The following is an 18,691-nucleotide window of genomic DNA, read 5'->3' on the forward strand; positions in this document are numbered from 1 at the left end:
TGTAATTCACCTTTACAAAAGGATATGCTTCATAAAAGATTCAATCAAATCCTGTCCATCTATTAATTTGCTATCCTTCTGATATGGTCCAGCCATTCAGGAACCAGGGCCTGGACCCTCTAGTTATATAAAATTGGTTCTTGTTCCTCAAAGATCACATTTGGTCAAAACACTATCTTTCCAACTGAAGGATTTTATAGCAATCCCATTAGCCCTTCAGGCCAGGTGAGCTAAAATAATGACATGGATGAACCTCATAGACTTATTAATTTTTATTTCAAATAAATTTGTTCAATTTTAAGGTACATGAGTCTACTACTATATGACATATTTGTTTGCAATTGTTTCTAGTTTGTAACTGAAATTTAGCTCTAACAAATGTATTCTCACAACAGATTACATCAATCAACAGTTCTGAACAACAGCACTTCATCATAAACCTATTGATATCAACCTTTTCACTAAATAACTGTTTCAGCTACCACTTCAAAATGATTCAATCCAGATCAAGTGATGAATTCATGACACCATATCAATAATCACGTTAAACATGTGATAGAGTCATTGTTTTCCCTGTTAGGGATCACTCAACTGAAGAAATGCAGTATTTCCTTGGTCTCTTTCAGAGTAATTCTTTCAGAGTAATTTGGTCATTACTTTCTCAATACCTTGGAATCCTGGCTTACTGGAATAAAAGTCTACCAAACATAAGATTCTTCACTGCCAAATCAATAGGCAGTAGTTCACACTTGCACTATGGTGACAATCATTCTCTGAAAGTTGCCAATATATCCGAATCTCCACACAGTGTAAAGGAAAAGTTTTTAAATGCTCCACTGAGGACACAGGCAGAGATGTACATCGAGCTTGAAAGTTTACCATGTTAAAAATATTCTTCTCCAAATTCAATGTTTAAGAATTGAGATAGCTGTTTCTCAAACAAGCTAATCATTCCTAGGTCAATAACTCAATGTGATGAGTGGAAACGTGAATTGACCCTTCCTTGTCAAACCTCACTTGTAGCATTATAGTAACTCCAGCTTCTTGTGTTGAACCAGATGTCTGATTTTGTTTAATACATGTAGTTGGCACCTGTACTGGTCAAGGTCTCTGGTATGGATTTGAACTAGAAGCTGCCTTAATATTGGTTTTAATTGCACTTGGAGCTTTTCCCGCACTCACTGAAACAAACAATATAGCAATGGTTATCTCTCTAAACTGTTTGTATTTTTTAGGTCCCTGGATCAAAAGATCAGGGGCATATTGTTTTTGTGCTGTCTGTTTGTCTACTGTCAACTTTAATCTTGCTCATAACTACTGCTTCGCAAGAAGTAGGGCTTTCATATTTGGCATGTGTGTTTCTTGTGAACAAGACTTTTCTGGTGGTAACAAACCTTTTGACCATTTGAACTTGACTGTGACCTACATTTGAACAATTTTAACATTGGCCATAACAAATGCATCATTTGCCTTAACTATTATGCAATGAAGACTTAAGTGTTTAAAGTGTGCATGTGATTAGCATATACCTAGCACTTCAGAATTTTGTTGCAATTGGGGGCAAAGTGTTTCATAAAAACATCTTTTTTAATTCCAATTTCTCTTCTTCAAAAAAAAAAAAAGAACAGAATGATATAAAACTGTTTGCAAATTAAACTTTTAACATAACTTAAACAGGCAGCAATGAATAGTATCTGTTGTACAAATACTGCTATGACTCTTGTTGATTTACCTTGAGCTTTTGGTTGCTGTGTTTGCTGTTGTATACTGGGTTGTGATTGGCTAGAATCTCGTCGTAATGACTTTAGGCCCTTTCCAAACATAGTTACTGCTATGAGGGCATTGGTATCTGACATAGAAGAGGTCTGAGCCAAGCTAGACTTCTGGTCTGTAAATCAAAGGAAAATTTTAAGTACATGTATATTTATATTTTTTTTTCAATTTCCAACCTGTTTTACCACTTCAACTATATTACATGCAAAATGTTTTAATTGCTTTCCTGTATGATACCCTACAGTAAGTAAGTAACGTAAACAAAATTAAATCATCAAGGCTACAAGGAGTAGACTCATCCAATATGATTGCTGTTTTGTTTATGAGTTGATACACATGGTAGGTAGGTTGACAGTAATTATGAGACAGACTTAACTCTCTCCAGACAGTCAAAGAGTTGATTCAGATTAGCAGACTTACTGGCATCACTCTCCATGTCATCTCGATGGGAGTTAATGATGTCCAAGATATTGCTTGTCACTTTGTTCATAGCATTTAGTTGTTTCTACAATTACAAAACATCATATATTAATATGGTCAATATTCTCGGAGCAGTCAAATGGTAAAAAGTTTTTTAAAGAATTTAATAATACCAGGCACTTAATGGTCAAAACATCAATGACTTCTGCACTTAGGTAAAGAAGACAACTGTTTTTACATGTTGACATGTAAGATAACATTGCCCACATCATCCTTAATCCCTTCTTAGCTTGGCATCATCCTGTAATCTGTGAACATTCACTGTGTAAATGTATCAGCAGTGAATTAAGATTTGACTTATGGTTATGATGATGGTAATGAATATTTATTTGAGCTACAATTGAATAAGTGTGTTTATATTTACCTAAGTGATTTAGGACCGTTATCTCTTCAGATCAACAACATTAGATTTATTAATGGTGATACCTTTAATATCACTTACTTGTGCTATATCAGGTGTGTTGTTGGTGGCTTTGGATGTTGATTCCTGAATCTTTTTTTCTACATCAGGTTCCGGCTTTGTTCTCAAGTAGTCAGGTACAACTTCATGATTAAATGCAAATACTCTTCTCTCGGTAAGTTTCTGAAATAATTTCAAAATTATTAAATGGTTTTAATCTAGCCTAGTTGTTTAGGAGATTCACAAGTTAGAGGGATGTTTATTTCATAACACAAGTTCACAAGAATTTATTAGGTTTAAAAAAAGAATTATACAAAGGGTATTCCATAAGAGCCGGTCGCCGGCCAATTTGACCGGCTACTTTGATCATTTGGCAGCCTATACCAATCCAGTTCCGTAATAATGTTCCGTACACGACTACATGTACACGGCAGGCCAGCCTCCTACTTTCACTACACAGCCTACTACAAACAAAATTATGGAAAACCATGATACCATTCATATTTATATGATATATGGAGTCTACAAAATAAATCTTGGAATTTTTCCTCAGCCTCTGGCTTGTTCAGATGAAAAGTTCATGATTAGTTTTAAGAAGTAGAAATAAGATTAAAGTACTATTTATCATATTTTCAATACTTTGGAAAACATTCATGAAAACAGCTTTTTATCCCACCAATACAAAACCTAAATTGGCGATATGCTCACTCTTTATCTCGATCCCTTTATTTAGTGACATCCGATGCATATCATACCTTGAAGTTATGATATGCCATTTTTATCACGCAAAGAAGCCTTGGGGACCAAAATGATGCTTGACTCAAAGTACCACAGTACAGTGTTTATCATTGGATAACCGTTGTCAGTGTCCTGTATGGCAAAAACCCTCTCTCATTTTCAAATTCCTGTATCCGCGCTTCACTTCGATGACTATTAAGTACACATGTACTCTAAAGTATACCTACTTACTGGTTATGTTTCTTTGATATACAATGAATAGCTTATTATGTGAACAATATTAATTGGTCATAATCTGACCAAGTTCACCTTGGATCTAAAACTAGGAAATCACACAAACTCATGTTTTACACCTGGGTTACTCTATATGTTGAAGCATATGAGTGAGTGATACTTGAACTGGAAATCACATATGCACAGATAGCATGTGTACTTCAACTTCTTGATGGAAAGATATTTAACCAGTACATTTGTTACACTGTTGTATTAAAGTTAATTTTGTGGTTAGTTTTCTGGAAGTATATTGTGCATGTGAAGGAAACTGATTGACAGCTTTATCAGTTTCACTGTGTTGTTTATTGCTTTTTATGATCAAACAGCATGTGAACCTATAGGGGTACATGCAGTAGGATACATTTGCCATCCTACACCAAAGGCTAGTTAGCAGGTTAGTCTGAATTCGTTATTTCCACAACTCAGGTATATATGGTGGATATCACATAAGTACAAGCTATAAAGCTGGAAAAAACATATTGTGATACCACTGCATGCTTTACTAGTGGACTGACCTCCAGCTCTTGGTCTCTTTCAGGAGAGAGAGCCAAGGGTAACAGGATCTGGTTTCTCAACACTGGCACCTTTTCACTCTTCAGGAGCTTTCCAAGCGAGTTCAGCTGTCCTGACAACAGGGCAAAATTATCCAGCACTGAAGGCCTGCAAAACAAAAACAGAAAAACATCTCCATCAAGCAATGTGACCTTCAAATATAGAACAGTGTGAGAATTATAATCAATTTACTACTTTCACTTTGTCATAAATAAACTTTCCTATGAAAATTGTAAATCATCATTGCAAACATTCTATTCTACATAATAATTGTTGATGTTGGTACTTTAATGAGAAATAGACAATAATTTTACTACATGCTAATACAAAGTGTGGCTGTCAACATTAAACATGAACAGTGATTAACATATTTAATGTATTTAAATAGCATATCAAGTATTTTATTAAATACAGTTCAGCTTGACATTTAAAACATTAACCGACTATCTATTTTAGCATTTACCTATTCTGGTAAACACTTTAGTTCCTTTAAATGCAAGGTATGTTTAAAATCAATAATTAAAGGTTTAAGAAACATTGATGATCAATTATGAATGGATGAGAACCAGTTAATATGATTTCTCAACATTATGTATGATTAACTTTTATCAGCATTCTACTGAGTTCAAGCATACCAGGTAAGGAAATTAAACATGTTTCCATGTGTGATTTTCTTACCAGCTCATTGTTTGGTACTCATTTTCCAACTTCGAAAGAAAAGCAGTCAAGGAGTTTTTCAAGTCCTGAACTCTTTGTATAAGTGCATCGAGTGCAAATTCCAATTGTTTTTCTTCCTTCTGCAATACACAACACATATCCAATCAGTGATTTGTAACTACAACTATTTCATTTGTATCTGATTTTCTAATTTAGAGGTATTTCTCTCAAAATGTCAATACTCCATACTTGTAAACTGTAATATATATATCCCTGTATATTACTGTCCATTTTTTTACCATGTGTTGAATTTACACTTAAAATATTAACATATATTCCTAATTCAACATAAAACTTTTGACATCTTATAGTTCTGCTCCATCAGCAAAACGGCAAATGGGTGGAAATTAAAGTGGTAAAAATTTTCTTGAATACAGTAAAGAAGCAAAATCAATCAAAAAACACCTCAACATTTAAATTTCATTCAGTACAAATGACTGACAACTGACATGCTGCATGCGCTTGAGCAAACTCTTCTTTGACGAGAAAAGCTTCCAAGTAAATTGATCTAAAGTTGCCTCCCTTCCCATATGTGTTGGGTTCAAAAGATAGCCCATACAGTCTTCCTCAAACTGGAAACAGTATTCCTTTGGACGTCGGAATCATATCCTTGATCAAAATGATCAGGAAAATGTGCTCCAAGTTTTGTCACTAACAAAAATATTTTACAGAATGGCTAAAATCCTTGCTGAAATTATTCAAAAGTTATGACAGTACATACTATGGTATAGCATTGTCTGTTAATCGTAAATCTTTATTTGTCTGAAGTTCTTCTCGCTTACTTCTCTCTCTCACTCTCTCTCTTTCCCCCATAATGGCAGTTTCAAGCAACAAACTTTGGAAGTTTCTGTCTTTTGTCTTTTTCATAATCTTCATCTTCTGAAGAAATCTCTGCTTTCAATTTTCAACTTACTTCTTTTAAACTTTATAGACTTTATAACTATAACATGACATTGGGTTTTCCTGAATGGCAGTTCAGTACAAAAATTTCCAGAGGAGGTATTACCATTGCTTTTTTCAGCCCTTTAATTATAATCTTATAAGGAGATGGCCTCCCTCAGATTTTAATCAGTTATGTAAAACATAGTAGGCTAAATAACCATTACATAAAATAGTGTTTATCTTAACAGCATTGTAATTTTACAATTTTTTGAAGAGTAATAGTCCTTGTTTTTTGCTGATATACATAATCTCTCATTTTTTAAAAACAAAATGTCATTGAAACTTAAAAGACATACATGTAACTTTTTGAAATTGTGTTTTCCTAAACTGCATTATCAATAGAATTTAACAATTTTTGAAAAATTTACTACCCTTATTCATCATTTTAATAAGTTTTTATCTTACTTTGTCACTTGTTTTGGAAGAGTTATCGCCCTTTGGTTGTTTGGCTTTCATTGAAATTGTGCTTTTTTAGTGGCATATTTTTAGACAATTATTGTACCACATTTTTCATGTTTGTAGTTATTTAGTTATTGTTGTGCCATATCTACTTTATCTGATTTTTTCAGGAATGTATAAGGTTTGATGTCCCTGATTTTAATTGTAAGAATTTAGTACCAAATGTCATTCCATCTCCTTTGACTAGTAGTCTCGGATTAACAAGTACCTGGAGGTTACTTTATCCCATGACCTGTCCTGGGACCTCCATGTTAGTAGCATTCGTGCCAAGGCACACACAACTTCAGAATGCTTGTGCCACATGTCTTGATGCACCAGGGAGGTCAAAGCCATCCATTTACTCTGCCCTGTTTAGACCACAACTTGTCAGGGCTGTCCAGATATGCCTATGACTTTCACTCAAAAACTCCAAGTCTTGTCTCAGTAATGGTTGACTCACTCAAGTGGGACTCCTTGCAGAGGCGTCGGAGGAAGGCAAAGTTTGTAATGCAACTTTTAAAAGTTCACTCAAGATGTTATCACTATACCAGGCAACTCGTAATTTTAACCTAGTTCCACCAACTTCAGGACTCATGGGAACCATTGCTTTTTCAAGCTCTCTTATATGCCAAGGACATTCAAAGCTTCCGCCACCCCTCCAATTTCTCAGGAGCATGAATCCAGATACAGCACACTGCCAAACACATCCTCTCCTTATCTGTCCTACTATCATAGGCTTTGTACTTACGCATATCATGTTGCCTCAAGTCTCTCTTTGCATTAAATCTAATAAGTCCTCTATTGTGTGATTGTTTCATTCATTTAGCACAGTCACCAATGATGCGAGACACAGAATACCTCCCAGCTCCCAACCTACCCGATCCCCTATATAACATAATTCATTTACTTTAAACATTTACCTTTGTTTATCTTAACAATTATAACTATATGGGTTTTTTTCGCACACGTACCAACAAAGTCCAGAGATTGTAATCGCTCCAATCTTGGAGATTAAGCAGAGGAAGAATTGAACACGCATAACCTAATGACGGTCGTCTAATGACTTTTTATGCTTGTCCTTTAACATAGACTGAATTAATATTTAAATAGAATTTAAGAATGTAAACCTTAGCGTTTCATTTGCTTTGTTTGGATACGTATAATATAGTCCGATATATGTGGACAGTGTTGGTTTTTATTACTTCTGAGAGGCCACGGGACAATGTTTGAATTACCAGACACTGAAGTTTCAGATCCCAGTCTTATGAGTCATGAACTACCATGATTGAACGAGCTTATATTTTGTATCTAATCTATCGCTTCTTGTCCTAATATCAGGGACAAATATCATTACCGATATATTGATTGTCAACAAAAAATATTACCTGCATCTTTGAGCCCGGAAACACTAAACCGGAAGAAGAAATCTCATGAGTATGCGCAGACTACAATAAAAAATAGGTCAAACCAGCGAATAAGCGCCATATTTACTTCCTCAAGACATTTATTCCCAAACAACAAACTTGGTAAGTTGAATTTCTCTTTGCCATTTCGCAGAATAGTTTCTGTATGTTCATTAATGTCTTTCGTTTGTTTGTGGCAGACGTTTTGGTCTTTCCCGCACTGAGGTGATCCACTGCTGTTCTTTGTTCTCATTGGTGGGTAGGTCAGCAGTGATCTGTTGATTGGGTGTAGATTCCTGACCAATTTATTGGTCCGATGTCTCAAGAACACATCGTTTCATTCGTCAGCTGGTCTTGAATGAAAACTATTTTACAAATCACACAAGCCTAACTAAAAATAGCGTAACACTCTTCTTGATTAAGCGAAATTATGTGTAGATGAAGCATTGGTTTAAAACGTTAGGGATGTTTCAAATGCTATGCCAATTGCACAACATATAACATTAGATTAGCTATCCTTTCAATATACATGTATATGTAACTCAGATTGAATGATGTTCCACTTAACAAAGACGGATATTGAAATGAAAAAACTTCACACAAACATATTTCCTGTTTTTTTTTATGATGGATTCTATAACATAATTGTCTAGACCAATTCACTCTAGACTGTTATAGCTATATAATTTCCTGGAATCAAAAAATCTATGTGTTTGCCAAGAGGGTGGCAAATTTCAACAGGAAGCAAATCATGTAATGTACTTAAACTAATTATAATACATATGATATTTCTGCTTCTAGAAAATTTAAATTTAATTTTTCACCAACTCAGTTGATATTCAAAATAAATTGAACAAGAAATGTAAAATAAAAAAAAAGATAGTTTGAACAGTTTTGCATTTTGTACCCATCACACAAAGTTACACCATGGCATGGAATTTGCTATGAAATTGTTCTAGTATGTAAATGTATTAAAAAAAGATTTGATAATCATTGGAGGAATGAGGAACTTTTCAGTAACTATAAAGCCAAACTTGATATCTGGTGACTCGAGTACCTTCAGTCATAATAATGCATGGACAATATACTGTGCATCAGACTGAACATTTCAACCTGATCTAGAAAACATCAACAAGAGCCATGAATCAGAAATAAGCTTATCTGTATTTTAACTCATCACCTTTTCTCTCTTTCTCCCAAGTCACAAATGTAGTTGCCATTTTGATTTTTCTGTTTGTATAGTGAAAGCTTTTTCTTCTTATATTTTAGAGAAATGTCTGTTGAGCCCACATTTCAGACCCCAGCAAGTCAGTCACCAGGTGCTGGGGCACTGGCTGTAAGTGGAGAAGCAGCACAGATGCTAACACAGTTCTGGCCCAAAGCCATGCAAGACATCCGTAATCTAAAAATGGTGAGCATCCTGCAGACCCACAGAATCTTGAATAATTACTCAGTTTCATATATAAGTGGATATTTTTACTCAGAATATCTTTCTTTTCTGAGTTATGACAATACTGTAATAATTATTCCATCAACACCCCACCACTATATACTTTTTGTACACTTTGTATGTAAGTATAGTTATAATCATCAGTTTATTGAAAAAATCATAATAATGAGAATGTGTTTAATTTAATTTTCATTGACAATTTGATACACTCAATAATGAATGTATCTGATTTCAAGATAATTTTATTTCATCTTTTGTTCTATTGTAATGTCTTGATATAAAATCTGGTTGAGTCATAAAAGGAAAAACACATACCAGAAATGAACGAGACTTCAACTTAAACTTATAAGCTTGTCATGATAAACGTCTTTGAATTAATATCATTCTTACCACTTTCCTTCAGGATGATTTCAAACAGCAAGAACTTCCTCTTGCTAGAATAAAGAAGATAATGAAACTAGATGAGGATGTTAAGGTAAGCCACACCTGTTGTAGGGATCTTGGTGTCCAGCCACCTGTCTGCAGCTGTGTATATGTTCATCTGCTTTTCCTGACTTTTTTTTACAATGTTAACATTTGCTACACGGAAATTTGTTTCGATTCTATTTTTAAATCATCCTTCAGGATACACATGTATGGCCGACATCTTTTGTTTCAAAGCAGAACTAGATTTATATATTGTATTATTTATACCCTTCTAAGTTTTGATAAGGTATCTTAATCATAATAATTTGTAGGATTCTTTTACTAGACTCAATCGGATTTTGAGAAATGCCCTTTGGTCATTATTCAAAAGAGAGATATGGTAAAAGTATATGCCACACATGATGATTACATAAATAAGATACATGTCCCTATATAACAATGTTGAGGTTTGATTAATATTTCTTTTTTCATGATTGCATGAATTGAAAATAAGTTTAGTAAAATATACTAATTACAATTGTCTGGGTGAAAATTTTCTCATGCCTTCAGTATATATTCTTGATGGGAATTTGTGTATATTCAGAGTACACAAATGGCTTTGGTAATACTACCCTTAGTAAAATTTGTCTGAAGTAATCCCTGATGGGGCATTGCAATGACAGCTTTTAGGTAGTTTGGACAATATTATGAGATTATCTCCCCTATACCATAGATGCTTTTGCTGCTTGTTCACAGATGATCAGTGCAGAAGCCCCTGTACTTTTTGCAAAGGCAGCAGAAATATTTATCAGTGAATTGTCACTACGAGCCTGGATACACACAGAGGACAACAAAAGAAGAACACTTCAGGTGACTTATTCTAATCTGTTTTCATAGTGATCACAATAGCAATTGTCAAAAATGTGTAGCTAGCACTATATCGTTTGCTCTTTTCCGTTTTGGAAGTAATTGGAATTACAACATTGCTATGCCTTCGTTTGTAGATATGTTATAAAATATGAAAAGCATTCACTTTATTGATTGTTTAATTGTTAGAATGCTCAGTATTGCTGGCGGAAGTTATTGCACCTTAGTTGACAATCAATTTCAGCAAGTCTGACAACATTCTGTAGATAAAGCATTATTTGTTATTGATACAAGTATGTACCTTTTATGACCTGTTTAACCTTTTGTTATCTATTTTTTACAGAGGAATGACATTGCCATGGCGATAACCAAATTTGACCAGTTTGATTTCTTGATAGATATTGTACCAAGGGATGAATTAAAACCAACCAAACGTCCGGTAAAATATCAGTTTTTGGTGACAAGTAATCTTGAAACAGATTGATGGTAAATTATCAGTTTTTGGTGACAAGTAATCTTGAAACAGGTTGATGGTAAATTATCCGTTTATGTTGACAAGTAAATATATTCCCTTGAACTGGATTGATAGTACTGTATAACTGTACAATGTTGTTTTAAACATTTAACATTTTGATGACCGCTTTTTGAATTTATCATAATAAGTCACTCATTACAGTGCCTTGAAGATAAGAACATGTTAAACCAGCCAACTTATACTGGAATTTAAGCATTAAAGGAACATTTATTTATACCAACAGGAAGAAAGTGGAAGGTCATCGTCAGGGCTTCCAGATCAGATCCAGTATTATTTACAGTTGGCACAACAACAGGCACAACAACAGGCCCAACAGCAGCAGCAACAACAACAGCAGCAGCAACAACAACAACAAACACAACAACAACAACAACAACAAGCCCAGCAACAACAACAGCAACAGCAGGCAGCAACACAAGTCCAGACAACTGCTGTTGTCCAACAACAACCTCAGGTCACACAGATCCAACTTCCTGGTAATTAAATATGCATTATATAGCTGGGGCTGTATAACAATGCACCATTCTCTCAGTCTGTCTGTTCCTACTTAACAGTTGATGGTGTTTTATTGTCACATTTAGAAGTTGTGTTTAGTTCAATTTTCTCATAAAGACTAAATTCATCAGCAACCAAAATTCAAAGTATAGCTAGTCAATATATTCATCAAACTTGCCAACCAAAATATAAACAGAGAGTAAAGGTTTTTTTTGATAATTGGATACGTTTTGGTGCTTTCAAATTTAATGTTTAGTCAGTTTAAAGAATTTGAAATAAAATTTGAGATACCTTACCTTTGATGTGTGAAACTCTAAATTGAATAGATGAGATTTTATCTGAATTTTTATGAGGTTTTTGAAACATGCTAGGTAGTCAAGAGATGAAATGAGAATGGGATGACTTATAATAATGAGACCATATTTGATCTCCTTCTTTGACAGGAAATCAGATTCTACAACAACAGTTCCAAGTGCAGGCAGGTCAGATACAGACAGGACAAGTTCAGGCACAGACTGCAATACAGGGAAGCACAATACAAGGGGCTACGGTAGTTGCTAGCACTGTAAGTATTGTCTAATGTAAGACACAGACTGCATTACAGGGGAGCACAATACTAGAGGCTACAGAAGTCGCTAGTACATTAAGTATTGTCTAATTAATACATATACATAGTGAGGACATATAATTAATGTGAATTACTATGTGATACCTACATTGTAGGTATAATTGTGTACTACAGTGTAAACATGACATATATTACAGCCCCAGCCACAGGTAATACAGATTCAGGCCCCACCCCAGGTCCAGCAGGTTCAGCAGGTCCAGGTGCCGACATCATCTGCTGCCACTCCAGTCCCACAGACACTTCAACAAGTCCAGATTCAGCAACCACAACAGCAGACACAGGTGTATCAGCAAGTGATCACCACCTCAGGGGAGGTTCAGAACATACCTGTACGTATAAAACAACTAACACTGTGTGTAACATGGATTGTGTATTGTGTTAAACATTCTGGTCTGTTGTGCAGTAACAAGTAACAATAACAAAAATAAGAAATTAAGTTAATGTAAATGTTTGCTTTTTCTCTTAAAATTAGTATTTGTAAAGCTTCTTCTCCATAATGAATGTCCGTAAACCAACAATACTTGTGCCAACAAACAGAAAACTCAGCATTTTGTATGTATAATAAATATGCTGCAGAATTTTAGGACAGTATAAGAAGTATATAGGTTTATGTGTAATGTGGAATTTCGTTCTATGTAAAGTCACAGGGAAGTATTTATTTCGCTTTCAGCTACATATTGTTTTTCATCCATTACAGATTCAGCTGACCCCCCAGCAACTGCAGGCCATACAAATGCAGCTCCAGGGTAAACAATCCAACCAACCCATCATTATCCAGCAGGCAGCCCAGCCAGCCATTCAGAATGTGCAGACAATCTCACAAACAGACCAACCACAGTTCAATTCACAAGTAAGTTTATATACGTATTTCAGTAGTCTACCATTATATATATAGTTTAGGACCAATCAAATGATAGGCTGGGATAAACAATAATGAAGGGCCCATATTGTCATACTTTAACAGGGGAGGTAACTCTGCTGTTAAAGTAGCACCAGTGCTTAGTGATGAAAAATAAGAGAAAGTGAGATATTTATCACCTAAGAAGACTGCATGATGGAAAGTTTAAATATGGGGATATTTAAACTTTTCACAATGCAATTTTTTTTTATGCAGAATAAGTAGACAACAATATAATTGTTCCAGTTGATTTTATGTATAAATTTACATAAGATTGGAAGTACTGTATAACATCAGTTCCAATTAGGTAGGTAAATCAACAAATCTGTTAATTCGGTGTTTGTGATATGAAGCTGAATGTGTTTGATTCGTGTTGGTTCCGTTTTTGTATACCTTGTACTCGTTTGAGAACATGACATTACTTGCTTGGATTAACCAAGATTAACATGGCGGGTGTCGTTGATGAAGCAGATGTTACACATACTATTCAGGAAACATCTGGTGTTATTCTCCTTGAGGAGTCTCTGTGTAGATCTTTCTTTTGTTCATATTTTGCCCTGGTTTTGTTGAATTTGAGTTTGGATTATATTTATGTTGACATGCTGCTATTTTCTTGTTTTTTGTAGCAACAAGTATACCAGATCCAGCAGTTAGCAGGAGGACAACAGCAGGTTTATATACACCAGGCAGCAGGTGCTGATGGTGACCATGGTGATGCCTCTCAAGATGCAGCATAACACAGACAGATTATGAACAGAAAGAGTCAGATTGTCAACGTTTGACATGTTCAGCTGTGCCAATACTTATGTTTGGAAATCTGGTATATGTGACAAAGGAGATCTGATCTCTTATCTTGGTTATGGTCGCCTGGGAAGTATCCATGGTTACCAGACAGGAAAACACACAACGCCTAGTGATACAGCATGGCACATCAGTTTGTACACAGAAATATCCAGTTGTGGTAAAGATGTTGCCATGAGAAAGGTATTGGAAACATTAAGCTGGTATGCTTTTCAGGTTACAAAATCCTGAAAGTGCAAGGTAATCTCATTTACAAATGAAAATTTTCTTACATGGAAAACTGTCCTTAATGCTAAAAAGATCTGACACCTCCATGTTGTTTATAGAACATGACATGTTTGTACATGGTGAACTTAATTGTTGTTTGAGTTGTTGAAAGTATCCTTACCCATACAATGTAGTGAAAGTATGTGGTAGTTAGTCTTAAAAAAGAGATTGTGACTTGATTTATGATCAGAATTTGTTTTCTGAGAGTTTCCTTCAATAGCATAATGTAAATATAATGAGTAAGAAATCTAAAACAAGTGGTCAATTAGATTTAGTAAAAATTGTAGGAGCTGAGCATTTGAGTGCTGTAGATACTTATCAGCTACATTATTGAACTAATGGATATATTTGATGGTAAAATGTTGCCTGGTTCAATGCTGCAGAATTCGGTCCAGCAGACTGACCACTTATTATCCACATACCCTACAGGATCAGTGTCAGAAGTATCAGTCCAGCAGACTGACCGCTTATAATCCACATACTCTGCAGGTTCAATGCCTCAAGAGTTCGGTCCAGCAGACTGACCACTTATTATCCACATAACCTACAGGATCAGTGTCAGAAGTATCAGTCCAGCAGATTGACTGCATATAATCCACATACTCTGCAGGTTCAATGCCTCAAGAGTTCGGTTCAGCAGACTGACCACTTATTATCCACATACACTATGGGTTCATTGTCAGAGGTAACAGTCCAGCAGTGACCACTTATCCACTTACACTACAGGATCAATGCCTCAGTGTTCATTCTGCTGTTTGAGACTTCACATGTTCAATGCTAGAGGCTTCATTGTATTGGGTAAAATAACTTAAATACATGTCATATTACCAGATTTAATCCCGTTAGTTGGTTGTATAAAAACAGAATGTGTGCTTGAAGTTAAATGGAGACTTAATTTGGAGTAGGATACCAGAGTGTGGACTACCAGGAAAAAACTTGTCTTGTGTCGTCCAATCAGTGACCAGAACAGTGGGCATCTAGGTGATAAGGGAATTTCCACATTTTCCACTGTGCAACTGAAATTACAGCATCTTGGTGTTAACACTAAACTTTCTTTTCACTCTGATAATTTCGGTTATTTTCCCATAATAACTAACTGTAACCACTTCCATTTACACAGTTGGTGTTCTAATGAAAAACATCATTGTGGCTTTTTTAGGTAAGTGTTTTCTTCACATTTACAGAATATCCCTTCAGTTAATGTAAAGTTGTTTCAATGAATGAATGGAAGAAATTTGTACATACTGACATATGATATACATACTTGATTTATGACAAAATCCTGATGTGAAATCAAATATGTAAAAATAATTAAAATAATTAATTTGATCTGGTGTCACTCCACCAATTCAGTACTGTTTGTGTGATCTGGTGACACTCCACCAATTCAGTACTGTTTGTGTGATCTGGTGTCACTCCACCAATTCAGTACTGTTTGTGTGATCTGGTGTCACTCCACCAATTCAGTACTGTTTGTGTGATCTGGTGTCACTCCACCAATTTAGTACTGTTTGTGTGATCTGGTGTCACTCCACCAATTCAGTACTGTTTGTGTGATCTGGTGTCACTCCACCAATTCAGTACTGTTTGTGTGATCTGGTGTCACTCCACCAATTCAGTACTGTTTGTGTGATCTGGTGACACTCCGTCAATTCAGTACTGTTTGTGTGATCTGGTGTCACTTCGTTAATTCAGTACTGTTTGTGTGATCTGGTGACACTCCATCAATTCAGTACTGTTTGTGTGATCTGGTGTCACTCCACCAATTCAGTTCTGTTTGTGTGATCTGGTGACACTCTGTCAATTCAGTACTGTTTGTGTGATCTGGTGACACTCCATCAATTCAGTACTCTTTGTGTGATCTGGTGTCACTCCACCAATTCAGTACTGTTTGTGTGATCTGGTGACACTCCACCAATTCAGTACTGTTTGTGTGATCTGGTGACACTCCGTCAATTCAGTACTGTTTGTGTGATCTGGTGACACTGCATCAATTCAGTACTGTTTGTGTGATCTGGTGACACTCCACCAATTCAGTACTGTTTGTGTGATCTGGTGACACTCCATCAATTCAGTACTGTTTGTGTAAATTTGATTATGGAGTTATTTATTCATAACAACTCTTCGCTGTTACAAGACAATGGTTTTATATACATTTCTTTTATCTTTAATCAATATTTATATCTATCTGACATTTATACCCTGAGAAAACATTTGTTACAAACAATGAAATCTATTAGTTCAAACTACCATGTTGATTCTGTCACTTAAAAAGGTTGTACCACAAGGTCATGTGAACAATGGCATCTATATGCAGATCAATGCAACTTCTTTCTGTCTAGAAGATTTATGTAAAGGTATAACAATAAAAAGACTTGTTTATATCTTCATACACAGTTTCTCAAATGTATCCGGAATTGATTTAGTTCATCTGACCAACACATTCAGGCTTTTCAAAGTATTTCATCTGTACAGTTCTTGTTTAAGGAATGGAGCATGGTGATGTAAATGTAAAATTTCTAAGATGATTGAGACATAACACAGTCAAAAGACACACTGTCGACATGGTCATGGGTACTGTATATGTGACACAAGCATAGATTTTCCGTTATAGATAAGAGGCCATTTCACCATACTAAGATATACAGCCCGTAGAATATCAAGAACATGATTTAGAAAAATGTGTTAGATTTCCCGTTTTGGAAGTTATTATCTTTGATACTATAATGCATATATATTGGGACTGTGGGTTGTAAATTCCTGACAAGTCCCTTTGCTATGAGTTTTTCATTGCTAGTGTATTTACAATTCACCAGGAAATTATATACATGTACTAGTGTATAACTACACGCCACTGGTGTCCCACTACTAAACTTCATGTGGGCAGAGGTTAACACAGCGAGATATGCCAGCACCATATCATTTGATAATAAGGCTGATGACCAGCAGTTTCTAATGTTACTAGTTACATGTATAAGGCTTAGTGTATATTTTCATGGTTAATACACAATACTACTACAGAATGTTGTATTTCAGAAGTTATTTACATTCAGAACATCAAATTCACACAGAATTCAGTTTTGGTGTCATTTTACAATAGGGTGAACGAATACTACATATATTACAATGCTTTCATTCTCCTTGATATATCTTTTTTCTGGCCACTGTTATATTTGTGGGTTTTTTTTTTTTTTTTTTTGCATTATGTTTTTTATCTGCCGAAGTCTTTATGTAATACATGTACATTATGAAATGATACATGACTACCTATTGTTCCCCAGTGTGTCAGGTATCACTTAGAGTGTGACATATTCACAGGACCATCTGCTGCATAACATCATATGTTATCATACGAGGAATGTTATGTAAGCTCGCCTACGTAGATACATTATTAACTATCCATTTTGTAAACAGACTGATGATGTCTGATAATGATATTTGGTCTGATGCTTGTATCAATGGAGGCGTTTGGTCAAATCAAAGATTTAAAGTACAGGAATTTTAGGTTAAAATGATTTTTAATTGCTGGTATCAAAACTACAATGCTTGTCAGCGAGTGTCATGTTTCCAAATGGTAAATCTAGTTTTGTTGGGTTGGATGGCTGCCTATATCCAAAACTAACTCACTGGAAATGATAAAGGAACGCCTGTAAGTTTATATTTTCTCATGTGTCATTGAAAGTACCAATCATTTCGTGGTCACATATTTATTTAATACATTACCACTGAAAAAACTGCTGCGTAAATACATTGATATTTTGCAGGTAAAGATATTATGTAAGGGCATACAAGCATGTCATAAACACTCCATTGTTAAAACATACTGGTGCATAGTTTTGTGTATTAGGAACACTCTCTCATGAAACACACAAATGTGATAAACAAATTTATATGGTGTTTCATAGATTCTTGAAAGTCATTAAACTGTGTGAAACACATTCTGTTTTCATTGTTTACTTGTCCTATTTGTTTTGTCATTATTTAAGAAAAATAAACATGTACGATTTTTAAGCTGGATGGTTATTGAGTTATTTTTTGTGGGGTTGATATAACCCACCAGTATTTCACATCCTATGGGAATTCCTGTGTAGTGACCTGACAAATTTGTATTTTTGCAGGAAGATAAAGAAAATCTGGGATGGGATAGAGGGGGCGGAATTAAGATATTAAGATGCAGTTTTGTCTTTCAAGGACAATAAGGACATCTTTCTCAGTACAGAAAAAAAATTCAACTTGAGAATCACAAAGTTCTGAGCTTGAATGTACCAATTATGGAACAATAACACCGCACATTCACTTAGACTCTAAACTGACTGGCAATAGAATATGAAGTGTTTTTTAGAGGGCAGTGGAAGTGTTGAAGATAGGGTGTAATTGAAAGGGTCTGAAGTAGTGAAAATTTGGGAAGAATTAAAAAAAAAAGTTTCTTCAGAGAGATTGGATGGAAGCAAAACAAATATAAAGAGTTTTTCTTTTTGAGTGGGTGTAGAAGCATTTTAAAGATTTTATGGAGAGAGGGGAGTGGAAATTATGATGCCTCTATGGTTGACTGTTTTGTACACGTCAAGTATTATAGTGTATTGGTGTCTTTAGGATAAAGTGTTTTTCCTTTTTTTTCGCTTTTATGGA

General features: G+C 35.0%; 2 protein-coding genes across 3 annotated transcripts; one reads left to right on the plus strand and one right to left on the minus strand.

Moving 5' to 3' along the window:
- Nucleotides 1-257: 257 nt before the first annotated feature.
- LOC132553291 (mediator of RNA polymerase II transcription subunit 8-B-like) lies at nt 258-7,782 on the minus strand. The gene is made up of 7 exons (XM_060217523.1): nt 7,699-7,782; nt 4,895-5,013; nt 4,180-4,324; nt 2,696-2,836; nt 2,194-2,278; nt 1,733-1,888; nt 258-1,181 (listed from the first exon to the last, which is right to left on the minus strand). The coding sequence occupies exons 1-7, from the start codon at nt 7,702-7,704 to the stop codon at nt 1,102-1,104; spliced, it is 732 nt and encodes a 243-aa protein (XP_060073506.1). The 5' UTR covers nt 7,705-7,782; the 3' UTR covers nt 258-1,101.
- Nucleotides 7,783-8,989: 1,207 nt separating this feature from the next.
- On the plus strand, nt 8,990-18,073 carry LOC132553288 (nuclear transcription factor Y subunit gamma-like). Of its 2 annotated transcripts, XR_009554348.1 has the most exons (10): nt 8,990-9,127; nt 9,570-9,641; nt 10,328-10,441; nt 10,782-10,877; nt 11,197-11,449; nt 11,912-12,033; nt 12,234-12,425; nt 12,794-12,946; nt 13,621-14,035; nt 14,446-18,073. XR_009554348.1 is itself a non-coding variant. In XM_060217518.1 (9 exons), exons 1-9 carry the CDS (start codon nt 8,990-8,992, stop codon nt 13,729-13,731), a joined length of 1,251 nt encoding a protein of 416 aa, XP_060073501.1. In that variant the 3' UTR covers nt 13,732-18,073. The 2 variants fall into 2 exon arrangements, 1 of the variants encoding a protein (XP_060073501.1); XM_060217518.1 differs by having other exon boundaries at nt 13,621-18,073.
- Nucleotides 18,074-18,691: the final 618 nt, after the last annotated feature.

The sequence above is a fragment of the Ylistrum balloti genome, unplaced genomic scaffold, assembly GCF_031769215.1.
Source record: "Ylistrum balloti isolate Yb309-2 unplaced genomic scaffold, AGI_CSIRO_Ybal_v1 Utg370314, whole genome shotgun sequence".
In the NCBI taxonomy this organism is placed as follows: Eukaryota; Metazoa; Mollusca; class Bivalvia; order Pectinida; family Pectinidae; genus Ylistrum; species Ylistrum balloti.